At 53.7% G+C, this 21,735-nt stretch overlaps 1 protein-coding gene across 1 annotated transcript; it reads right to left on the reverse strand.

The window, feature by feature from the left end:
• Nucleotides 1-17,253: 17,253 nt before the first annotated feature.
• SIX2 (SIX homeobox 2) lies at nt 17,254-20,429 on the reverse strand. Its single transcript, XM_040993998.1, has 2 exons — nt 19,527-20,429; nt 17,254-17,673 (listed from the first exon to the last, which is right to left on the reverse strand). Exons 1-2 carry the CDS (start codon nt 20,084-20,086, stop codon nt 17,349-17,351), a joined length of 885 nt encoding a protein of 294 aa, XP_040849932.1. The 5' UTR covers nt 20,087-20,429; the 3' UTR covers nt 17,254-17,348.
• Between the last annotated feature and the right edge of the window lie 1,306 nt (nt 20,430-21,735).

Raw genomic sequence — 21,735 nt, forward strand, 5'->3', positions numbered from 1 at the left:
AGTGGTCTTGCCCAACTGGGCCACACCTAATCCAGCTCTTACTATTGGGTGATATAGCCCAGCCACACCTGGTCCATGCCCAGACATAGCTCTTGTGTGGTTCGGCAGGGGCAGAGACATAGCCCAGCCTGTCCTATATCCATTCTGGCTCTCACGAGCACCAGTAGGTTCTGGAGTCTAGCCCAGTCTGGCACACCCCAGACCCAGTCCACACCCATGCTGAGGGACGTTGAAGTCATATCCAGCCCAGATTGCTGCCCCCAATATGGTTCTCATGCTCACCAATGGGAACCACAACTCAGCTGAGGCATCCCCTTTGCTCCCCAACCAGGCCTATTCCTAACCACGGATCATGCATAAGCCAGTGGTTACTCTGACTCAGTTTGGCATAACCCATCACCCATCTTGGCCTTTGCCATTGGATGATGCAGCCTAATCTTTCACAGCCCATCCCCAGTTCCAACTCTCACTGGTGGGTGCTGCAACCTGGCCCTGCTCAATCTGCTCCCATCCTTGGCTCATACAAACTGGTAGATGTGATGGCCAAACTTGCATCACCCACACTCCCTGCACCTGTCGGTGGGATAAGGTTGGCCCAGCCCTGCCCAGCCTGCTCCTAATCCCCAGAACCAACCTCACACTTGCCAGTGGATTTAGCTAACTTTCCTGGTCTGACCAACACCCAGCTCTAAACCACATGCTCCACAAGGGGAGTTTCCCAAGTTCCCCCACCAGGCCCACTTCAGACTCATATCTCATATGTACCAGCTGGTGCTTGGCCCTTACCCAGTATATCCTGTCCCCTCCGTTCTGGAATTTGTATGAGCTGATGGATGTCGCAGCCCAGCCTGCCCCACACCTTATTCTTGGGTGTGCCTGCAGGTACTGCAGTTGGGATCAGCCCAGCCTGTTCCCAACCCGAGTACCCATGAGTAGCAGTGGGTTCTGTAGTCATGCCTAGCTCAGCCCATCACCACCCCAGTTCTTAAGCTAATCAGCAGAAATTGCAGTTCCACAGGGGTGGGCCCACCTATCTCCCACAGAATCTGCCCCTGAACCTGGTTCTCTGATGTGCTGGTTAGTGTCATGACCCAGTCTAACATTACCTGTTCCCTATTCTTACTCTCCCTGGCTGGTGTTATGATCTAGCCCTGCTAGGTAGGCCCCAAGCCCTAGCTTTAGTGTGCACCGCTGGGTGGTGGTCAGCTGTGAACCATGCTAACTGGGTGAATTCTGGCTCTGTTAACTGAGCATGTCCTGCATGTTTTATATGCCAAAGGTGCGAAGACAGAGTCCTGTATTTTGAAAGGGAAAGATATGTTAAAGAGAAAAAGTGAAAGTATCATATCAAAATTATTACAAAGTATCACAGGCCACTAAGTGAGGGCAAGACAATTGGTTCTGGGGAGCTAGCTGGGCAGGGCTTCTGGTAGAGGTGACACTGGAGCTGGGTTAGTGTGAGCCTGTTAGCTGTATAAATAGGGCGTTGCGGCAAACACCTGCCCACAGGCTCCACCCCTTGTGTGGGCCATTTCCAGCTCTGTTGGGGCTCCCTCAGGGCACAGAGATCCATTCTGCACATCTTATCTTAGAGAGGAGGAGAAGGGAACATTTCCAAGCTCCTTCTTGGTGACCCTTGGAACTAGGTGATGTACCTCATAGATGCATGCCACGTGCCAGGTTGCAAATTGGAACTAGATGTGATGCTTAGCACAACATAGATTCCTGATGAAAGGGCAGTGTGGGGAATCATGCCAGAAATCCCCACGCCGTCATCTTCAGGTCAAGCTGTCATTCATCCTCAGCTTGTTAATCACCTGCTTCCGTGCCCTTGCCCCTGGCTGGTCCACTGAGGTCGTGTTTGTGAGATCTTTCTAAATCATGTCATCCTGTTGGCCCTCACTCCCCAGAACAGAGTGTCACCAGGCTCTTCCAGGTCCTGAAAGTGAAATAAACACAGTTATGTTACTGACACCAAAGGCTGCAAAGGTGGGGAAAGCCAGTTCTCTCTGTTTCCCAACAGCTCAGCGAGCTTGAGAAGAGGCAGAACCACATCTCTGGCATATCCCTGGAAGTCTCCTGAGTTCGGACTCTGTGTAGCTGGGAATGTTGTTGGACCCGGTGCCCAGGCTACGGTTCATGCTATCTCTCACAATGCCCTGTCATGCGACAGCTCATGCTTTGTGACTAGGAGTTGCAACCTCTCAGCTCTCCCTGCTTCCTCGACTCAGGCAGCACTTGGCATTGTGAGCTCATTATTCTGTGCCCGGTGAGATAGCAATGGTTGGACTTACTGCTATACCCCAGGGAAATAGTGAAAGAATATGTACAAGTTACCAGGTTACATCCATAAAAGAGCAGGGGGGGGCAGAGAGAGCAGGTGTTTGGTGGTTAGGATGCTGTGTGGGATACCGACAAGCTCATCGGAATACCTGGGCTGGTGTCCTGCTTCTGTTTCTACTCTTAGGTCTCTGCCTGCATATACCACAAGATGAAGCAGATTGTGGGTCAAGTTGAGTCCCTGCTACCCATATGGGAGAATCAGATGGAATTCCAGGCTCCTGGCTTCACTTGCTTCAGCTCTGGATGCTGCAGGCATGGGCCTGTGATGGCAGCCCTTTTTCTCTCCCTTTCCAGCAAAATACACATAATTTTTGGAAAGAGAGATAATAGGAAAGAAGATTTTACTCTTTGAATATAGAAAGGTAGTGAATTGTTGCTTTATGCTGCTTGGGACACCTGAGCAGTGTGTTAGAAACTTTCTTCCTTCTGCCCTTTTATTCTCTTTCTTTCCTACAACCCTGGGCTCTTCAGGCAGGTTGCTCACCCCCACCCCCTTTCCCTGTAAGACCCGATTCTTCCTCACGGCCACTGGCTCCAGCTGTCAGTCATCACGCTGGCACAGGAGATGAGGGGAGACAGCCCTTCCCAGCTCAGCCTCAGAGAACATAGCAACCAAACAAACAGACCCATCTGTTGCTAATACTGCTTGCTTCTTAGAGCGCAGTGATAGCTGAGTTTCTGTCCGTTTCTTTCAGCTCATCAAAGACTTCCTTACATTTTCCCAATTTGGAAAATCACCCTCTCCAGTCAATTAAGGAAAAACTAAACATCCACGTGTGGCTTCTCCGGCTCTTCGCTGGAAAGCAAGCATCCACTTTCCCTTCGTAGGTTTATGCATCATCCGGTATGTCACCACAGCACATTCCAGAACTGGAGACAATATTTACAAGTAACGTGCCAATACCAAACACAACGGCAACAACAGATCAAATAGATAATGGGTATATAGCTTCACTGATGCTCTCCAAGGGAACTCCAAGTTTGAGCAATCAGCTGACAGAGCTAAGAAGCCACACGCTTGTTCTGAGACAAGAGCTGCTGTTGGCCACTGGTGTCTGGATGGGGAGGTAGCCCAACACTGCAGAGGATCAGCCTGGGAGCCTAAGGAGCTTTCCTAGGACAAAGGTTCATGGGATACCATAGGGCTGAAGCTGGTAGAATGCATTATCAGTAGGATGAAGCCAGCCTGGAGCAGTGGAATATTTAGTGACTATAGAACACTTTTGTTCCAATACGTGAACATGTGCAGAGGTAGACCAACCTTCAATGCCAGCTAGATGAGGGTTCTGCCTTAGTTTCTCTGCAGATCTCCAAAGTCCACCCTGCCTCCATGGATTGGCCTTACTCTCAGTCTATCTTGCCTCTTGGAAACCAAGTAGCTGCAGCAGTTTCCCATCACAATTTTATATCACTCATTCCAAATGGAGAGAGAAAGCAACATTTTCTTCCTTTAATGGACTTAGGCGTCTACCTCCTGCACTTCTCTGTGATTCAACAAGTCTAAACCAATCATGACTGTTTACAGAAAGCCATGCTGACCTAAGCTTGGGTTACATGACCATATTTTTAACCAATAAGTGGCAAGAGGGGTGGAGTTATGCTGATGGTGATGGTGCTCAGAGAATCAAAACTCTTCTGTGAAGCTGGGACTGAAGTCAATACCACCCAAACCATGAGGTTGCTGTGTAAGGGCAGGAAGAAGGGTTCTCCAAGGCAAATCTAGGGTGCTGTTAGGAAGAGCTGAGGAAGCAAGCAATGTTGTCTGGTGGAAGCATCCCTGTGTTTTGCTGGAAACAAGAAACCATCAAGGGGGAAGACCAGAAATCCAGATGACAACAACTAAACCGAGACCACACTCTGAGGGATTATGCTCTAGATTACAGGATGGAGGAAGGTGGGCACAGAACCAAGAAAGGAGTTGGAGATAGTAGAAGGAGCTGCTTTAAGCAACACTGTTTTTCAAGTTCCAGCAAAGCTTTAGCTGTGTAATGAGAGCAGGGATATGTTTTATTGCTGGGCCAGGGCCAAGACCCACACTGGTCCTTGAAGTTGCCTGGTGAGTGCTCATCTACAGGGCAAAGGAAAGGGGGGATACAATCAGGTTCTGTCGGGGAAAGACTCCACTCCAAGAAAGAGGTTTTATTGGGTGTGCCAACTTCTGTGTTTCATAGTGCAAAGAAGGTGACAATACTTTGCAACTCCCGAAGCTGTAGGGCTTGGAGACGCTGAGAGATATTACAGATAAATCCAGGCCTTTTGAGGACTCCTGATCCCCAGTCCCTCCCACACTTCTCCTCCCAATCCCTCCGTTCCTTTTCCTTTTATTCTATTTTTATTTCCCCAAAGGCTTTCCCTTTCCTACCTTTCTGTTGATCTGGTATCTTTATTCCTTGTTTTCCTTCTCTGTCTTCATATTCTTCCCCTTCCACATTCTCCTTTCACTTTTTTCTTCCTCCTATTTCATGGGTGTGTGACTTTTTAAAACCAGCTTCTGTGTGAATTCAGAAAGTCATGTCATCTCTCAGAACTGTAGCTTCTAAACTGAAAAAGGAAGAGAGGGGTCATATGGATATTTCAGAGTCCTTGCAAGTCCTTTTATTAAATGTTTGTTTTCTTTTTGTTTGAAAGGAAGAATTACAGAGGGAAGGAGAGATAGAAAGATCTCTCTTGGCTGGTTCACTCCTCAAATGGCTGCAATGGCTCCTGAGCCAATCCAAAGCCAGGAGCCAGGAGCTTCCTCCGGGTCTCCCACATAAGTGTAAGGGCCCAAGGACTTGGGCCATCCTCCGCTGCTTTCCCAGGCCATCAGCAGGAAGCTGGATCAAAAGTGGAGCAGCCAGGACTAGATGCTGGCATTGCAAACAGAGGCTTACCTACTATACACCACACAGCTGGTCTTTCTGCAGGTTCTTTTAAGACATCAGAGTTACATTTAGAAAGCAATAGCATCTTACACAGGAGGTGGGTATCAGTGAATGAGAACTGTTAGCTCAGAGCAATGAACAACTGATGCCCATGGCCATTTCACATCTTGGTAGGAGAATCAGTTTGTTCACAGTCATCTAATGACTCTTTAGCATCACTTGAGGATAATGTCAGGAAGTAAAAATAGCTTTGAGAATGTCTTGACAGAAGGTTTGTCAGTTATAGAAAGTTTTGCCAAATATAGCTTCTTAGTTGAGAGCTCCACGTTTCTTTCTTTGAGCTCCTTGAATATGTCACCCTACTGTCCTTTTTGCTTCTGTGGTTTCTGTTGAGACATCAGCTATTCATTTTAGGGAGGCTCCTTGTATGCATTGTGTTGCTCAATGTGTGAACACTTTCAAGATTGTTTCATTTTCTTTTATAGCTTTCATGATAAGGGTCTGCTGAGGTTTTCCAACTTGGAGTTCACTGATCTAGGATACGTAAATTTGTGGCTTTTCTCAAATTTGGGGATTATTTAATCAAATCTTCTTTCTGTTCTTTCCTTTCTCTTTTCTTCCAGGACACAGGTGATGCTTAAATTAGTGTACTTGATGGTGTCCCATTGGCCTCACACGGTTTGTTCTATTCTTCTGTTCCTTGGGCTGGATAATTGATTTATCTTCTATTTTGCTGATTATTTTGTCAGCACAAATCTTCTATTGATTCTTTCTAGTTTTTCATTTCAGTTATTATTTTTATGGTTATGCCTGAGCTAATGAGAAAGGAATGGGACTAACAAGTTTTGTTGTTCTTATTGAGATTCAATTGTGTGTGTGTTTTTTTAAATGAATATACATTCATTGAGTTATTGCAAGTGGCTAGTTTTCAGGGTTCTGGAAAAGCCACTTATGATAGTTTTTGCTAATTTTCCACTGTTCTTATGGGTTGGGGTGGACTTTGGAGCTCATTATTCAACCATTTTCACTGTTACAAGTGTTTCCCCCAGAAATTTATTTGAGAATCCCAGCAGAGCAGCTCAAAGATAGCAAGTTCTAATAGCTGTCCTATAACCCAGTATGTCATGCAGTAGTAGGAATATTGACAAGCTTTGTTCAAAGAATCCTGCTTTTATCCATGCCACCATCTATAGAACTATTTTGAAAGGATTTCTGCTACTTTCCACCTGGACTCCTTCTCTGCACATGTGTAGACTGAGGACACGTGGACTGTCCTCTTGCCCTTTATTTCCAGGGAGACTGAAGTCCTCTACTGCCTTCTTCCCACGGCAAGGCACATGTTAGGTAGAATGGCTTCTTTCTTCACAGATGAGGACATGTGTCAGGCTATTGGTCTACACATCAGGACTTCTGGGCCTAGCAAAGGCGTCACGTAGATCTAGTTGATTAATTAGGCTGTTGTGCTTCAAGGTCACATAGAGTGGATGGTGCTTACTGGGGGTGGTGACACTCTGGAGAGAAATCGATCATCACAGATGGCTCCCAAAGTATGCTGATGCGAATGCAAGAGATATTTATTACTCTTAATCGAGGGCAGCTGGTCCAAGTTGGGAAGGGGCGCCGGTGCTCCAGGTGATGCAATTATTTCTGGTTTCAGGCTCATGGTAGCTCTGCCTTCTCTATGTATGACTCCCAAAGTGACTTTGGGAAGTCCCTGTGGAAGATTTTGAGGGCCAGATCTTGAAGTGATCTATATCACACCCATTCATGTTCTTTTGGAGGAAATATTGCCAAAGGGACACACTTAACAGCCAGAGAGGCTGGAAAGACTCAGGTATTTGGACAGTCCTATGCCAAACTACATTTATTTCTGTTACTAATAAAGACGGGTAAAGCCAATACTTATGTCTTCATATCTGGTACAAACAGGTAGATACAAGATAAGTACTGAATGTTAGCATAAATGAATGAGTGAATGGAGGTCTGAGAGAAAGAATAAAGTAATAGATTGATTTGCTAGTGATATCTCTGCTGGTAAGTGAAATTTTCAGTGTTTTTCACTATTCTATTAGCAACAAAAATATTCCATAATATTTCTCTGTTTGCAGAAAACATCTCTTCATGAAAGCACAGGAAACTAATGAACAACTGTCTACTTTAAGGAAATCCAGCAGAGGTAATTATAGAAATACATTGTATGTATTTGGGGTAAGGAAAGATACTGTTTTTTCTTTTTTAAAAGATTTATTTATTTTTATTGGAAAGTCAGATATACAGAGAAAAGGAGAGATAAAGATTTTCCATCTGCCGGTTCACTCCCCAAGTAGCCTCAGCGGCAGGAGCTCAGCTGATCTGAAGCCAGCAGCTTGGAGCTTCTTCCAGGTCTCCCATGCAGGTGCAGGGTCCCAAGGTCTTGGGTTGTCCTCAACTGCTTTCCCAGGCCACAAGCAGGAAGCTGGATGGGAAGCAGAGCAGCCGGGACATGAACTAGTGCCCAGCTGGGATCCCAGCACTTGCAAGGCAAGGACTTTGGCCATTAGGCTACTGTGCCAGGCCTCTTTCTTTTTTCTTTTCAAAATATATATTTATTTTTGCTGGAAAGTCAGATTTACAGAGAGAAGGAGAGACAAAGAGAAAGATCTTCCATCCACTGGTTCATTCCCCAACTGGCTGCAACAACCAGTCAAGCCAATCCAAAGCCAGGAGCTTCTTCTAGGTCTCCCATGTAGGTACAGGGCCTAAGGCTCTAGGCCACCTTTCTTTGCTTTCCCAGGCCACAAGCAGGGAGCTGGAAGGGAAGTGGAACATCTGGGACACAAACAGGCGCTCATATGGGATCCCAGTGCATGCAAGGCGAGGAGTTTATCCATTAGGCTATAACACTGGGCCCAAGACATTCTTAAAATGTGATTTTTTTTTAAACTTTACAAATGAGTTAGCTGCAGACGTGGTAAACAAGTTATTTTTATCTACCTTTTTTGCTTACACTTCCGCTGTTTTTGTTGTTCTTGTAGGAATACAGAACGTAGATAATGGTCCTTGGAGATCATCAAGTCCAACTCTTATGAGTTCAGATATAATGTTTCCAAATACCCATTCTCCCCTTCTTCATAAAGAGAATTCCTGGGGTTTAGCTGTCCTACAATAAACCTTCATTCCACATTCTTTCTGGCGGTACAGTGGGATCTTGTGATTAGGTTCCACCCAAAGAGATGTTGTATGTTCTAGAATGCTTTAAAACAAAAACAACAACAAAAAAACTGTTTAAGAAGGGAATGGGGAGAATAAGAGAGTGCTAGCTCATTCCCCAGAGGACCTAAATGAAGTTGCAAAGCCTTGAAGATGACAGGGACACAATCCCTGGAACCACCACTGCAGCTCCCACGGGTCTGCGTTAGGAGAAGTTGGAATCAGGAGCTGGGGATGAAACCCAAGCATATGCAACTGTGTGGTAACCTGTGGAGGCTAAGACTCTTTTCTAAGAGCTGGTTGTATGCTATGCATGTCTTAATCTCTTCATTCTTTCCTGTATCTTGCTGCCTTGAGCTTGTGATCATGTTCAATGGAGCTACAAAGTAGGGACAGTTTGACTTTATACCAAATCTAAGTGGTCTACATAGGCATACACAGAAAGACACATCTTCTATCTACTGGTTCATTCCCTAAATGATACAACAGTCAGTGTTGGGCCAGGCTAAATCCAGGAGCCAGGAATTCCACCCAGTTCTCCCATGTGGGTGGCAGGAACAAAGGTACTTGAGCCATCACCTGCCATCTTCCCAGACACATTAACAGGGAGTTGGATCAGAGGCAGAGTAGTTGGAACTTGAACTGACACTCCAATGTGGGATGTGGGTATCCCAAACAGTGCTTAACTTGCTGCACCACAGTTTCTATCCCTGCCTACCTAGTATGAGAGGACAGGTGAAAGTTGTGATGCAGTGGGTTAGTCTGTCACTTGGGTTGCTCACACTCCACATTAGAGTGTTGGTTCAAGCTTTCTACTAATGCATCTGAGAGGCAGCAGGTGATGGCTCAAGCACCCGGCTCCTGGTACCAACATGGATGAGTCAGATGGAGTGCCCTGCTCCTGTCTTTGACCTGACTTGCCCTGGGTGTTGCAGGCATTTTGGGACACAAACTAACAGACAGAAGATTCTCCCCTTTTCTCTCTCCTTTCTTTCTTTCTCCATTCTTTCCTGTCTTTTTTTAAATAAACATTTATTTATTTTTATTGGAAATAAAATACAGAGATGAGGAGAGACAGAGAGGAAGATCTTCCATCCATTGATCCACTCCCCCTCCCTCGCTGGTGCAGGGTCCCAAAGCTTTGGGCCGTCCTGCTTTCCCAGGCCACAAGCAGGGAACTGGATAGGAAGTGGAGCAGCCGAGATTAGAACCGTTGCCCATATGGGATCCTGGCGCTCAAGGTGAGGGCTTTAACTGCTATGCTGTCATGCCGGGCCCCATCCTGTCTTTCAAATAAAAAAAATTAAACATAAAAATCAAATACATTTTAAAGGCACGAAAGAAGCACTCTTCTCTTGTGCTTAAACCATTTTCATTTGTTTTCATCATTTTCAGCCAAATCTTTCCCAAATTAATACATTGCACAACAGTGAAGAAAGGGAGACCCAGAAAAATGAAGCGACTCATGAGCTATGTTGTCAGGGTGGTATCTCCAGATATTTTCTTCACTGTTAAAAATAAATGAATAAACAAAACAAAATATACTACACAAGTACCAGAGTAGCAAAAAGAATGACAAATGAAGATGTTTAGAAAAAGGAAAGTGTACAGGGCACAGATCCCTTTGTTGTGAAACTCACTAAGGACTGACCAACTCTTCTTACAGAGACATTCAGTGAGTCTCTTTTCTGGGATTTTATCTTGGTCACTCAGGTAGCTCCATTTCTCCATCAGTCTTGCAGTTGGGTGGGCCAGGTCGCTAAGCTCCACCCAGTCAAATGCAAGCACCAATGATGTGCACAATGTCCAAACTCACCCAGCACCCCACACCTCCCAGTTCACCTTGCGTGCTCCTTACTCAGCAGCTGAATGCAAGGGATGCCAGGTCCCAGCTGAGGATGGAGCCACCGGATGAAGGCCCTTGAATTACCTGCAATAAACCACTGCTCACCCGAAACCTGGCACATACTTGCCACCCGAGAAGCCAGCTTGTGCTTGGGATGTATTTGTTGCCGAAATCCTAACACAATCTCTTTCTGTGCTCTTGACCCCAGCTTCATCTGGCTAGCAAATGTGCCTCTGCTGAATAGAGTTTGAATGTAAGTTTTTATTGATAAGGTTATGAGATGCAGTGAGTTTTTGGTCTTGCAGAATTTCTGGCTCTTCCGGATGCATCCCGGTTGCCTCTGTGGGACTCCTCGTGGTGTCTTCCATGGCTCCCATGTCCTGATCTCCAGGATGCTGCCCACAACACCTGCCTAATCCTGGAGATGGCGTCTGCCCACCATCATCCTGGAGTCTCCACTCCCACCCACCCCTCTTTTTACTGAAGCCTTCTCTTCTCATTCGCTTTGTCCCTAAGCCTCCTCTGCATTTCTTCCTATGAAACAGTGTTCACTTTCACGGTGATCCCTTCCCAATAAATACCAAAGTAATAGTGACTTCTTCAGGGTCTGACCGTGAGACTTTTTCCCCACCTTTTATTTTCCATTTAAAATACCCATCGTCCCTTTAGGCACCACTCAGAACACTCTTCATTTTCTAAAGAAAACTTTTGCTCCCATCTCATTGACTGACAACTCATATTGAGTCTAATGAGAGAAAAAGCAACTCTCATTTTCACCTCAACGGGTTTCCACAAGTTTCTCTTGCAGAAGTGGCCACTGCTTATGTGATTTCTGAGGCAGACTGGCTTGATTTTGAGGTATACTTAAGCCTTTGTGGCATCACTAAGACCTCAAAATGACTGTTGTTTTCTGATCCCACAGGGAACAAGCCTGCACTCTCTGGGATAGTTTGGTATCTACTGCTTCCCAAACGCTCAGCAGTCACTGCCAGAGGAGGAAGCCTGTCACAGCCCTAGGTCCTTAGGAAGCTACACCCAGCAACCTCCAGAGCCCCTTTCTCACCTGTCAGACCGGGATAGGAAATTACCTGTCTGTCCTAAGTAATTGCTAAACAGTCAATGGGAAGTGTATGGCACCACTGATGTTCTGCAAAGAACTACAAACATGCCAGGACATATTTAATTACTGCTTTGCTTCTCTGGACTCTTCATCTCCCACTTCTCCACTTTCTAATTTCCTCCTGCTCCCTCTGCCACCCCCTCTTACTCCTAGCTGCACCTACTGTGCCCCCAGCTCACCTCCTTGACTTTGGACTCCACAGCTCCTTCATCAGCTCAGCCAGCTCAGGGCATAACTTCCCAAGCTGACCTGTGGCTCTTGCTCCAGAAGCAAGGCACTGCATAGATCCCACCTTGAAACGGGCAGAACCATCCAGCTGGGGCAGACTCAGAGCGCTTGGGCCACGCTCTCCGCAGGGAGAAAAGGCGCTGAGGGCTCCCAGTGGATTGCGGGGCGGGGGGGGGGGTGTGGGGGGGTGGGCCAGCTCCTTTCTGATCTTCAGAGAGCAGGGACTGGTCTTCCCTATTCCAGTAAACCGCCCGCAGAGTCCCAGAACAGTCTCCCTTTTCCTCGGGGGAAAGAGAGGCCAGGCAAGGCTGGAATTCGCATCAGCAGAGCGAAATGGGAGGTGGCTGCATTAGCACCTAGGCGTCCAAAGCTCGTCTCAGCTCTGCAGTAATAGGCACGGGTTAAACCTTCCTTCGCGCTACTTGACCACGAGTCGAGTCTACACGGTAGAAATCAAATGAGGAAATGGGTTAATTATCCAAAATGTTGCAGAATAAACTCGTCGGATGGCAGCCCATCATTGAGGCTGTGAGCTCAACTCCCCTCCCTCTCTCTCCAAGCTGGCCGGCTGGCTCACACGCAGCTCACTGGAGTCCCCGACCCCAATGGGGGTCACTCCCACCCGCCTACCTCTGCCACTTGGAGCTGCGAAACTGGGCGCACACCGCTGGCACTAGAGACCGGCCACTGTGGGTGCTCTGCCGGCCTTGCCGCGGCCGTGAGTCTGAACCCGGGATTTCCTAAGCCGGAAGCCTCTGTGTCTCCACCAGTGACGACCATGCATGGATTCGGCGACTGTGCGGCCAGATGGCAGGTGCACGGGTGTCTGCAGACCTCCGATCCCGGCCACCAACCGAAAAGTCGTTGCCGAGCTGCATCTGCACCACCTCAGTGCCGGCAAGCGCTTTTGAGAGAGTGAGTGCCCCTGGCCTGGGCGGACAGACTGGGACTCGTTGCCTTGGAAGGCCTTGGAAGGCCTTGAAAGGAAGGAGGGAAGAAGCGTGCGCAACTCCTCACGGGCCGCCCTGCCGCAGCTCTTGCTCGGATCTCGCGGGCCAGTCACTCCACAGGCCCTCAGCGGGGAGCCCCGAGGCCCCTAGACCGCAGAGACAACGCAACGACTACAGGCGGGGGTAAAAAGTTTGCAGACGCCTGTGTCGCCAGCACGGTGTTGCAAGCTGCGGGGTTCCTAGACCACTGTGCAGAGCCAGCAACCCGGTTCTGCGGAAGGAAGGAATAGAGTTTTCCTGTCCCGAGGCCAGAGCCTCGACTTACCCCTGGAGAGCGGCTTGCCTCGGGGCAAGTCCAAGGTAGCTGCAGCTTTCAGTGCAAGTGGAGCTTTGGGGGCCTGGATCCCGGAGTCAAGCGGAGTCCTGCCTCCTTCCCCGTAACCACAGGCGCGGTTGCACCTTCGCTACTCAGGCTCCTGGTAGTCCGCTATTTAGCCTATTTAGCAGGGATAAGTGTTGTAAGGGTTCGGAAGACCTCGCTCTTTCCTTCAGGTGGCCTCGGACTCGTGGATTCCCACAAGAAAGGGAGCCTCTGGGGCACCCTGGTGGGGTGGGGGGCTTCAACGCCATCCCTGATCTGTCCACGAGAAGTGGGGCCTCTCCACGGCAGGGCGGCCCCAGGCAGGCGACTACCAGGCTGGGCAGCAGCCCGGATGTTGACAACCACACGGGAAACTCACGGAGCGCACTCAGTCTTCCCCTGTGCACCTCGCCACCACCCGGGAGAAACCAATTCTGAGCACCGGTAGCATCCGCACAGGGGAAACTTGGAGAGAAGACCCTGGGGAGGCGGCTCTCTTCCGGTGCACGGCCACTTGCGGCGCAGCAAACGACGAGCACCTGCCGCCAGGGCCGGCTCAGGAACGCGCTCCTCCAGCCCTGCCCCGGCGCTCCCCGGCTCCCTGGCCTGGCGTGGCGCTCGCAGCCGCCCTCCCAGGCCCGCAGTCCGCGCCGGCTGCACCGCGCTTCCCAGCGTAGCTCGCTGTCTCTGAGCCTTCTCCCACCGTAGACAAGTCCACACGCGCTGGGTGGTGGTCGCCTTCAGCGTCCTTAGGGCAGCTTTGAGAACCCACCCAACTGATGCCGCTCATAGGGCGGGGTGAGGAAAAGGAAAAAGGCAAAAATCTTGCAGACGCGCCCTTCCACACCTGTTCCTCCAGACTTCCCCCCTCGCTCCGTAGCCCTTCCACCCCCGCCCTCGGCATCGCAGCAGGAGGAGAACGCGGACCGACGTCTCTGTTCCCTGAACCTGAAGCCCTCACAGGGCTTGTCCCAAGAACCGAAATCGTGATTCCTACCACTGGCGCTAACCTACGGCTGAGCAAGAGGCCCGCTCTTCTCATCCACATCGGCATAACCTCTCCTGGTTCGGGGCGCACTCCTCAGGAGAGTGCCACACCCTCAAGACACATCTCGGGGCAGGCACACGAGTGTCCCCAGTCCCCGCGAGGGTCAAGGTCTGTGGGCGCAGGAGAGACTGAAGCGGCGCCGGGAGCCGTGATTCCCTCTCCGTGTTGTGCCGCCACTCGGACGATCCCTGCCCACTCCCCGTATTCCGCCGACAGCTCTGGGCCTGGCCCAGAACCAATGAAAAACTTCTCTGGTCGCAACGCTTTAAGCCCGGGGTCAAAACTGGCTGGCGCAGGGAGAGCGAGCCCCTGGAAACCCTGCTGCGCGGTGGGCAACGGTCAGCTCGAGCCGGGGTGTCGCCTGGGCGCACGCCGGCCGGCCGGGGCAGCAGCTGGGTCTGGCCCAGTGTGGAGTGCAAGGACTGGCTTGCACCGGTCTCTGCCTGGACTGAAACTTTCTTAGAACTTCTATGCAACTCCCCACCGCCCCCCACCCCAGGGACGTATTTTCAGGTACATCTTCCAAGCGAGAGCGGAAGGAATAAGTTGCAAGCCAGGGTGGCATACACTCCACGGAATACACAGAAGCAGGGGACTGGAACCCTGCCCCCTACTGGCGCGAGAGGGCTCTGGGCAAACTCCCGTGACCCCCGCCTCGGTGGGATTGGTGACCCGAGGTGCCCCGACAGTAATTCGCGTCTTCCTCTGGGGCCCAGCAGCTGGATACCGAGGCCTTCCCTACAGGTCGACGGCCAGGGGAGTTCTGCTAGCAGCCCCAGCCGTGTATGGCTGAGGATTTTCCAGCTTCTCGGAGGAAGTGTAAGGTGTGTGTGTGTGTGTGTGTGTGTGTGTGTGTGTGTGTGTGTGTGTACGCGCGCACATGCACGAGGTAGAGGACCTGAGGACGTTTGTATGTGCAAGCGAGCTGAAAGTCTGTTTGTGCTAGTCCCTATGTTGGCGCGCTCAGGTATGGACATGTTCCCGGCTCAGTCTGCTTCTCTTAGGTGGCCGCTGGGTGCGAGAGGGTGAGAAGGTTTGGTTGCCATCCGCCATGCCTCAACAGAACAGGCTCTCAACGGGTTCAATAAGTTTGTTCATGTCCTTGGTAAAGTTGGAACAGAGCCCGTTTTTATCTGGGTAAAACCCGGAAAAAAATGCACGGCAGGGTAGGAGTGATGCAGGACACAGAAGCTGCTGTCTTCGCCTCTTCCCACCCCCAGCTGGTCCCCAGAAGTGCGTGCCCAGGATGGGCTCCAGCGCCCCGAGTAGGTCAGCAACAAGCGCTGGCTGGCTTGGTTGGTACACTGGGGGGCGGTTTCTTGAGGCACCTGGACCTCTGCGGACCCCCAGCCAGCAGTCTACCAGTCTCCTCCACGTGGACGTTGGACCACTAAGCCCAGTTTCCCGGAGACCTTAGCTGTCCCCTAGATCACAGGAACTTGCCAAGACTGGAATTCCTCTTAGGATGCAGAGGTGGAAAGCGGCGCTTGCTGGGCGCATCCGGGCCGGAGGGCTCCAGCCTGGTGCAGCGGTTTCAGCTTCCTCGGTCAGCTCTTGAATTCCGGCTCTGCACGGAGCGAAGACAGAGCTCGCAGGTCTGCTGGTGCTAAGAAAGGACGAGCTCAAAGGTCTGATTTTACAGGGAACGATTCTAACAGAAAGGCCAAGTCTTTAGTATGCCAGGTTTGGAGGGTGTTGGAGCAAGGCAAGCGCCTAATGGATTTCTTCACGGCCCTCGCGTCGGGGACCCACGATGTCCTGGTCGCGGAGGAGGGATGCGTTTCGGATATCTCCACCCACCAATTCCGGGCCCGAGGCGGGAGAGTCTCCGCTTGACCACTCTCAGAGCCCTGTGTGCTTTTCAGATCTGCTGGAACCGGGTTGGGCGCGTAGGTTAAAGAGGGGAGGGGGCGCTGCAGGTTCATTTACAGCAGCAAAGGCACCGACAGCGCATGGCCCGCGAGGGCGCCCCCGCATTCAGACCCTGGGGACCTAGGCGCCAGCTCGTCTCGGGGGGGGGTCTGAGTCCCGCTCACCGGCCGGGCCGCTCGGGCGTCTTCTCTGAATCTCCTCCTGGAGAAGGCCTTCGTCCTCACTGCAAACCAACCCAAGTCTCGGCGCGCAAGTTTGTGCACTCGGAGCCGTCTGTCCGCCGCCACTCGCACCACCCGGGCTGTGCGTCTGAAGCTGCGAGCGTGCTGCCCTTGCGGCTGGTGGATAAGTCCAGCGCCTCGCCGTGGGCTCCACCAAAGAGCCGGCACATCCCCGAACTTAGGTCCCCGCGCGGGACCCTCACAAGTCCCACCCAGACCCCAGAGAGGGGTGAAGCCTCTGCACGAAGGCTGAGGTGGGGAGAAGAGCGGACCGCCCCTCTCCACTTCTGGCAGGAGCTCTACCCGCACAAAAAAGGGGGATTGAAAAGAAAGTCCCTTTGCCTTGTCGCTGGTGGGATGTGTGTGTGTGTTGCGCGCGGAGACCCAGACAGTCCACCTGGGGAGTGGTATCCCCGTGGAGGAAATCAGGTATCTCTATATTCGCGACCTGTGGGCCTCGGGACACGCAAGCGTATATGTATTTGTGATTTCTAATTTTATTATAAAATAGAAGCAGAAATATTTCCCGAGGAACATTCACATGAGGGTTGTTAACAGGGGGACGGCAAGTCCGCGGCTCGGGGGGCACAATCTCCGGGGAGTTCTGGGGCCACGGCCCCGAGCCAGCGCAGCGCGGGGAGAGTGCGAGAAAGGCCGTTGGCCCTGGAGTTCAGGGGCGTCACTGGCGCCGCCCTTCCTCTCTCACCGAAGCAACTCGGAAAAGCTGACACCTGCAGTTCCCACCAACGGAATCGAATCCGTGGCTGCGGGGCTGCGGAGGGCCGCTGCAGAGCGCCTAAGTCCCGGGGCCTGACTTTCCTGTCCTCTGCTTTCCTGGGGTGCGGTGAGGACGGGGGCGGGGGGAGGGAGGAGAGAGAGAGAGAGAGAGAGAGAGAGAGAGAGAGAGAGAGAGAGAGAGATGCAAGCACATAGAGCGATAGATTGGCAGGAGAAAATACAGAAGCACGCACATACCCCAAGCGGCAAGGCAGACAGAGGGAGAAAAAGAGAAAGGGAAAAAAGAAAGAAAAGAAAGAAGCAAAGAAGAAAATGGAGAGAGAGAGGGAGAGAGAACCGGAATGGTGTCAATGGAATCCCTTTCCTGGCTCAAGACCCGGCCCGGGTCTGCAGCCCCCAAAAGATCTCAAAACGACTTGTGGAAAATAAATCCCAGACAAGGACCAAAGCAGACGGCCTTCCACTCTGCCCCGCCTGCCGGCATTTCTGCTCGCTCAGCCTCAGCGTGCGGGTCTCTGGGTACCTGGCGGGACCGCCACGCCAAACTCGCGCAGAGGTGAGCGACGCTCTAGGAGCCCAGGTCCACGAGACTGGCCGCCATGGGGTTAAGGATGGAGTCCTGCAGGCCGTGGTGGTGCTGCAGTGAGTCCGCGCCGCCTCCGCCCGGCACGGGTACCGGCACCGCGCTGGGGCCCGGAGGATGGCCCAGGCTGTGCAGGGACGGCAGCCCGGGGGGCGGCGGCGGGCTGAGCAGCAGCGCCGGACTGGACGAAGAGTGATCCGGCGTCCCCGACGGCGTCTTCTCGTCCTCGGAGCTGCCTAGCACCGACTTGCCGCTGCCGTTCAGTGACGCCGCCAGCGGGTTGTGGCTGTTGGAGTTCTCGCTGTTCTCTCTGCAAGGCGGGAGCAAAGCGGCCGAGTCAGCGCTAAAGTCAGGGTCGCTCTGCGCCACCTTGCCTGGGGAGCCAGAGCCGCCGCCTCTGCGCAGCGCCCACTGCGTGCTGGCCGGGCTGTCTACCATTTTCTCCCCTTGGCCTCGGATTCTCCTTCTGTCAACACCCCAGTTTTCTCCTGTCCCGCTCTCGGTATGGACTCTAGACTCTAGGCTCTCAATCTGGTGTCTTCCCTGCACGCAGGGAAAAGGGTAGCAGCCTGGATTCAGCCATCCTCCGGGCTCCTACAGCAAGGTTTGCTGAGAAGAATGGGGACCGAGGAGGATGAGTAAGCCAAGGATTCTGAAGTTGAGGCGTTTCCCTGGCCTCCACAGTCCTCGACTGTTCCCCCGCTCTGCAGGAGGGAACCTCCTGGCTTAGCAGTGGCGCTTCTCAAGGGTTGAAACCTTCCCCTCTAAGTCCAACCTAGGCAGGCTGGGTGACAGTACTCCTTGTTGGGCCTATGAATGGGACTCTAGGGTGACGCATTCCCTTTCTTTGGGGGCAAAACCACAGCCGGTGTCTGAAACCTGGTGGCCTACAGGGCAGCTAGCTGCTGGGAGAAGGGAGAGAGGAGAAGGAAGGGGGTGGTTGGGGTGTGTTGCTAATCCTGGCCTAGACATTACCAGAATCCCAGGTACCAGGTCTGTTACCTGGGGGCCTGGCCCAAGAACCACTTTCTGAACAAACCAGCATCAGTCTGGATGGAGGGAGCCTCATCTGGCCAAAAGCGAGGGCACCTGCCCAGACGCTCCATATTAGAAATTCTGGGTGGGATCTCCCCCAAACCCCCAACCCCAAGGGCTTTTCTTCTTGCTTTCCTGTAGGGGACTGTCTCATCTACAGGGGTGGCAGCTGGGAACCCACCATGGTGACTGCTCCAGTTCTTGACCTCAGAGGCCAGGAACCAGCACTCTCTGGGATGTTTCTGACAGTCAGCGCTCTCACCTCTGACCCTAATGGGTCAGATTCGGTGCCACACGACCAGCCCCCCGGGGGGGGGGGTCTGGGTTAGAAGCTACCGCCTGTGAAGGACCACAGCACTGGCAGACACAGGGCCTAACTGTTCAGGTTAGTTCCAGGGAAATCTCATCTCCTCAGACACACAACTCCCAGCCCTCCGTAGCTCTCCACAGCCCACCACACAGCTGCTGAGCAGCCCAGCAAGGAAGGCAGGGCCCAAGTGATTGGAGTCAAGACCTGGTAGGGCTGGGCTTCTCCCAGGAGCTGACACTCCCTGGAGACCGTCGCCCCTCACTCCTTTCCTTTCCAAGCGGGATGAGCTGCGTGCTCTCAAGTCTTATGTCCCAACAAGGAAAATTTCCTGCAGGGGTTCATTTCCTTCTGCGGTCCTTTGTGCGAAGAACCCCCATACTGAACCTTCATTATACTCCCACCTGTAGCTTTGGCAGAGGGGAAGTGGACAGTGGATGCACAGGTGGACAGAAAGCGGCCACCCGCTTCCACCTGCGCCCCACACCCTCCTTTCCCCTTGAGACCCGCAAGGTCCTGCCTCATGCCAGGCGGATTCATGTCAACAGTCCTGCTGGAGGTGCCCCCAAGCCTACCACTGCTCTGCTTTCCTCTGCAAGTCGCAACGGAGTCATTTGATAACTCCCCCGCGATGCTGCCGTGCCCGCTTTAGACAAAACCCTGCCCCGCGCGGGTCCTCCTCCAACGCTGCTGTCCCGACCAGGCCAGGCCGGGCCAGCCTGGAGGCCCAGACAGGCCTCTCCCATGCTGATGTGCGCACTGGCTCTGCGCAACTCTCTCTGGCCTGGGGTAGCAGGCGCGGAAGCTCTACTTACTCGTACCTTTCCTTGGCCTCGGCCGCCCGGTCGCGCTGCCGACGGTTCTTGAACCAGTTGCTGACCTGCGTGGTGGTGAGGCCGGTGGCCTCGGCCAGCTCGCGTTTCTCGCGCGGGGACGGGTAGGGGTTGTGCGCGTACCACTCGCGCAACACGCTGCGGCTCTTTTCCTTGAAGCAGTAGCTGGTCTCCTCGCCGTCCCAGATGGAACGCGGCAGTGGGAACTTGCGGCGCACGCGGTACTTGCCCACGGCGCCCAGGGGCCGGCCGCGGAGCTTCTCGGCCTCAATGTAGTGTGCCTTGAGCCACAACTGCTGCAGCTTGGCGTGGTTGTGTGGCGAGAACTGGTGGCTCTCCAGGATCTTGTAGAGCTCGCGGAAGTTGCCCCGGTGGAAGGCCACCACGGCCTTGGCCTTGAGCACGCTTTCATTCTTGTGGAGGTGCTCACAGGCAGGCAGCGACCACAGGAAGCGGCCCAGCCGCTCGATGTTGCCGCCCTGCTGCAACACCTCGCACACGCACGCCACTTGCTCCTGCGTGAAGCCGAAGGTGGGCAGCATGGACATGTTGTCGGCTGCGCCCCCGCCCGCCCGCGCGCGCCCTCACCACGCAGCGCAGTCCTGCATGGGCGCCTCCCCGCCGGGCCGGCCGGGGCTGAGAGGCGGGCGGGGCGGCCCCCCTGGCCCGGGGCTGGCTCCCGGCAAGCCCTGAGTCACTGTCGGATGTCCCCGCGCCGGCCGCGAGGCCCGCGCCGTGCCGCGTCCGGGCCGCCTGTGCGCCTCCCCAGCGCCCTCGCCCAAGCCCGGGGGCCGCCCGGGGCGCCGCTCTGCATGCTCCGCGCCCGCCCGCCGCTCCCTCGCTTGCCTCTCGCCTGCACTCCCTCCCGTCTAGCTCGCTCGCAGCTTTTTTAATAATATTATTCTAAGCGGGCACGAGGCGCAGCGGCCCGCGCCCTGATTGGTCCGGTTATCTGACCTGGGGCCTGCCCGCGCCAGACAATAGTCGGAGTCAAATTATTCGCCATGGAGACGCTGTCAGTCACGGGTAACTCGAGCCCCGGCGGGCCGGGCGGCTCCCCCCGCCCCTACCCTCGCCCCGGCCCGCTCCGCTGACAGATCGCCCGGCTCCGCGCTGAGAGGAGGGCGGCCCGAGTCGGGAGCCGGAGGTGCTCTGAGGGCCTGGGAGGCGGAGAAGGGCCTGGCAGGGGCTGGCGGCTGCGGTGATTGACGGGGCGGACGCCCAAAGAACAAGGCAGCCCCAGGACCCAGGGAGGAGGCGCGGGGACGCTTGGGGCGGGGAGGGGGAAGAAAAGGGGAGGACCGAGGTGGGGAGGAAAGAGGAGAGAAGGGGAAGGCGGAGGACCGTTTAAGGGGGTGCTTGGCTGGAAGGACAGGGAGAGGGGGGTGGAGACAACCTCCATTGGGAAGAAACTTTGCGCAGCTTTTCAAAAGGGGAGGCGCTGCAACCTCACCCCCGTGGTGCTCCGCCAGGTGTCCCAGCTCCCAGCCGGGCCACCGCGTCCCTCCCGGGGCCGAAGTTTACGGGCAGACGCGTCCAAGGAGCAGGGCGGTGGGACGGGAGCGTCTGTACGAGCTCCGGCGCCGCCGACTGGAGACCTGGCTATTCCTGCCGACTGCGCCCCACCCCCATCCTAGTGAGGCTGGACTCCTCAGTCCTCGAGGGAGAGGGGGAGGGAGGAGGCGAGGGAAGTAGGGAAGATTTGACCGTGGCCACGGGCGGACGCTTCCCGGAGGATTCCGCCGCTCCTCCCTTTCCTAGTCCGGTAGACTGCCCGGTCGACGGCACAGCTCGACTCGGCGCTCTCTGCTCCCGTCCCAGAGGGGACTCCAACTTAGTCCCGAGGGCCCCACGATTCGAGGAGTTCCCGTGTGGCCGCTGTGGAAACTGACTCTGGCTGGCATCGGAGTCGCAGAGGCGGGGAGCGGCGGCGTAGGCCGGTCTTCCTCCCGCCGGCTGGGAGCGGCGAGTTGAGTCTGGTTGTGGCGCTTCCCGGCGAGTGGCCGGGATGCAGAGATTGGAGGCGGGATGCTCATCCGCTTGTCTCGGTTCCCGGCTGCTTCCACCTGGGATCTGGGCTGCTGCGCTCCGGGCGTGGGGTGGGGTATGAGAGGCCGGTTTGGGTTTGGTTTTTGTCGGGGCGCGGGAGGAAGCACGTGGAGTTGGTCCTTAGGGAAAGGGGCGAGTAGGGGATCAG

This window comes from Ochotona curzoniae, unplaced genomic scaffold (assembly GCF_017591425.1).
Source record: "Ochotona curzoniae isolate NIBS_2020 unplaced genomic scaffold, NIBS_Ocur_1.0 contig_883, whole genome shotgun sequence".
In the NCBI taxonomy this organism is placed as follows: domain Eukaryota; kingdom Metazoa; phylum Chordata; class Mammalia; order Lagomorpha; family Ochotonidae; genus Ochotona; species Ochotona curzoniae.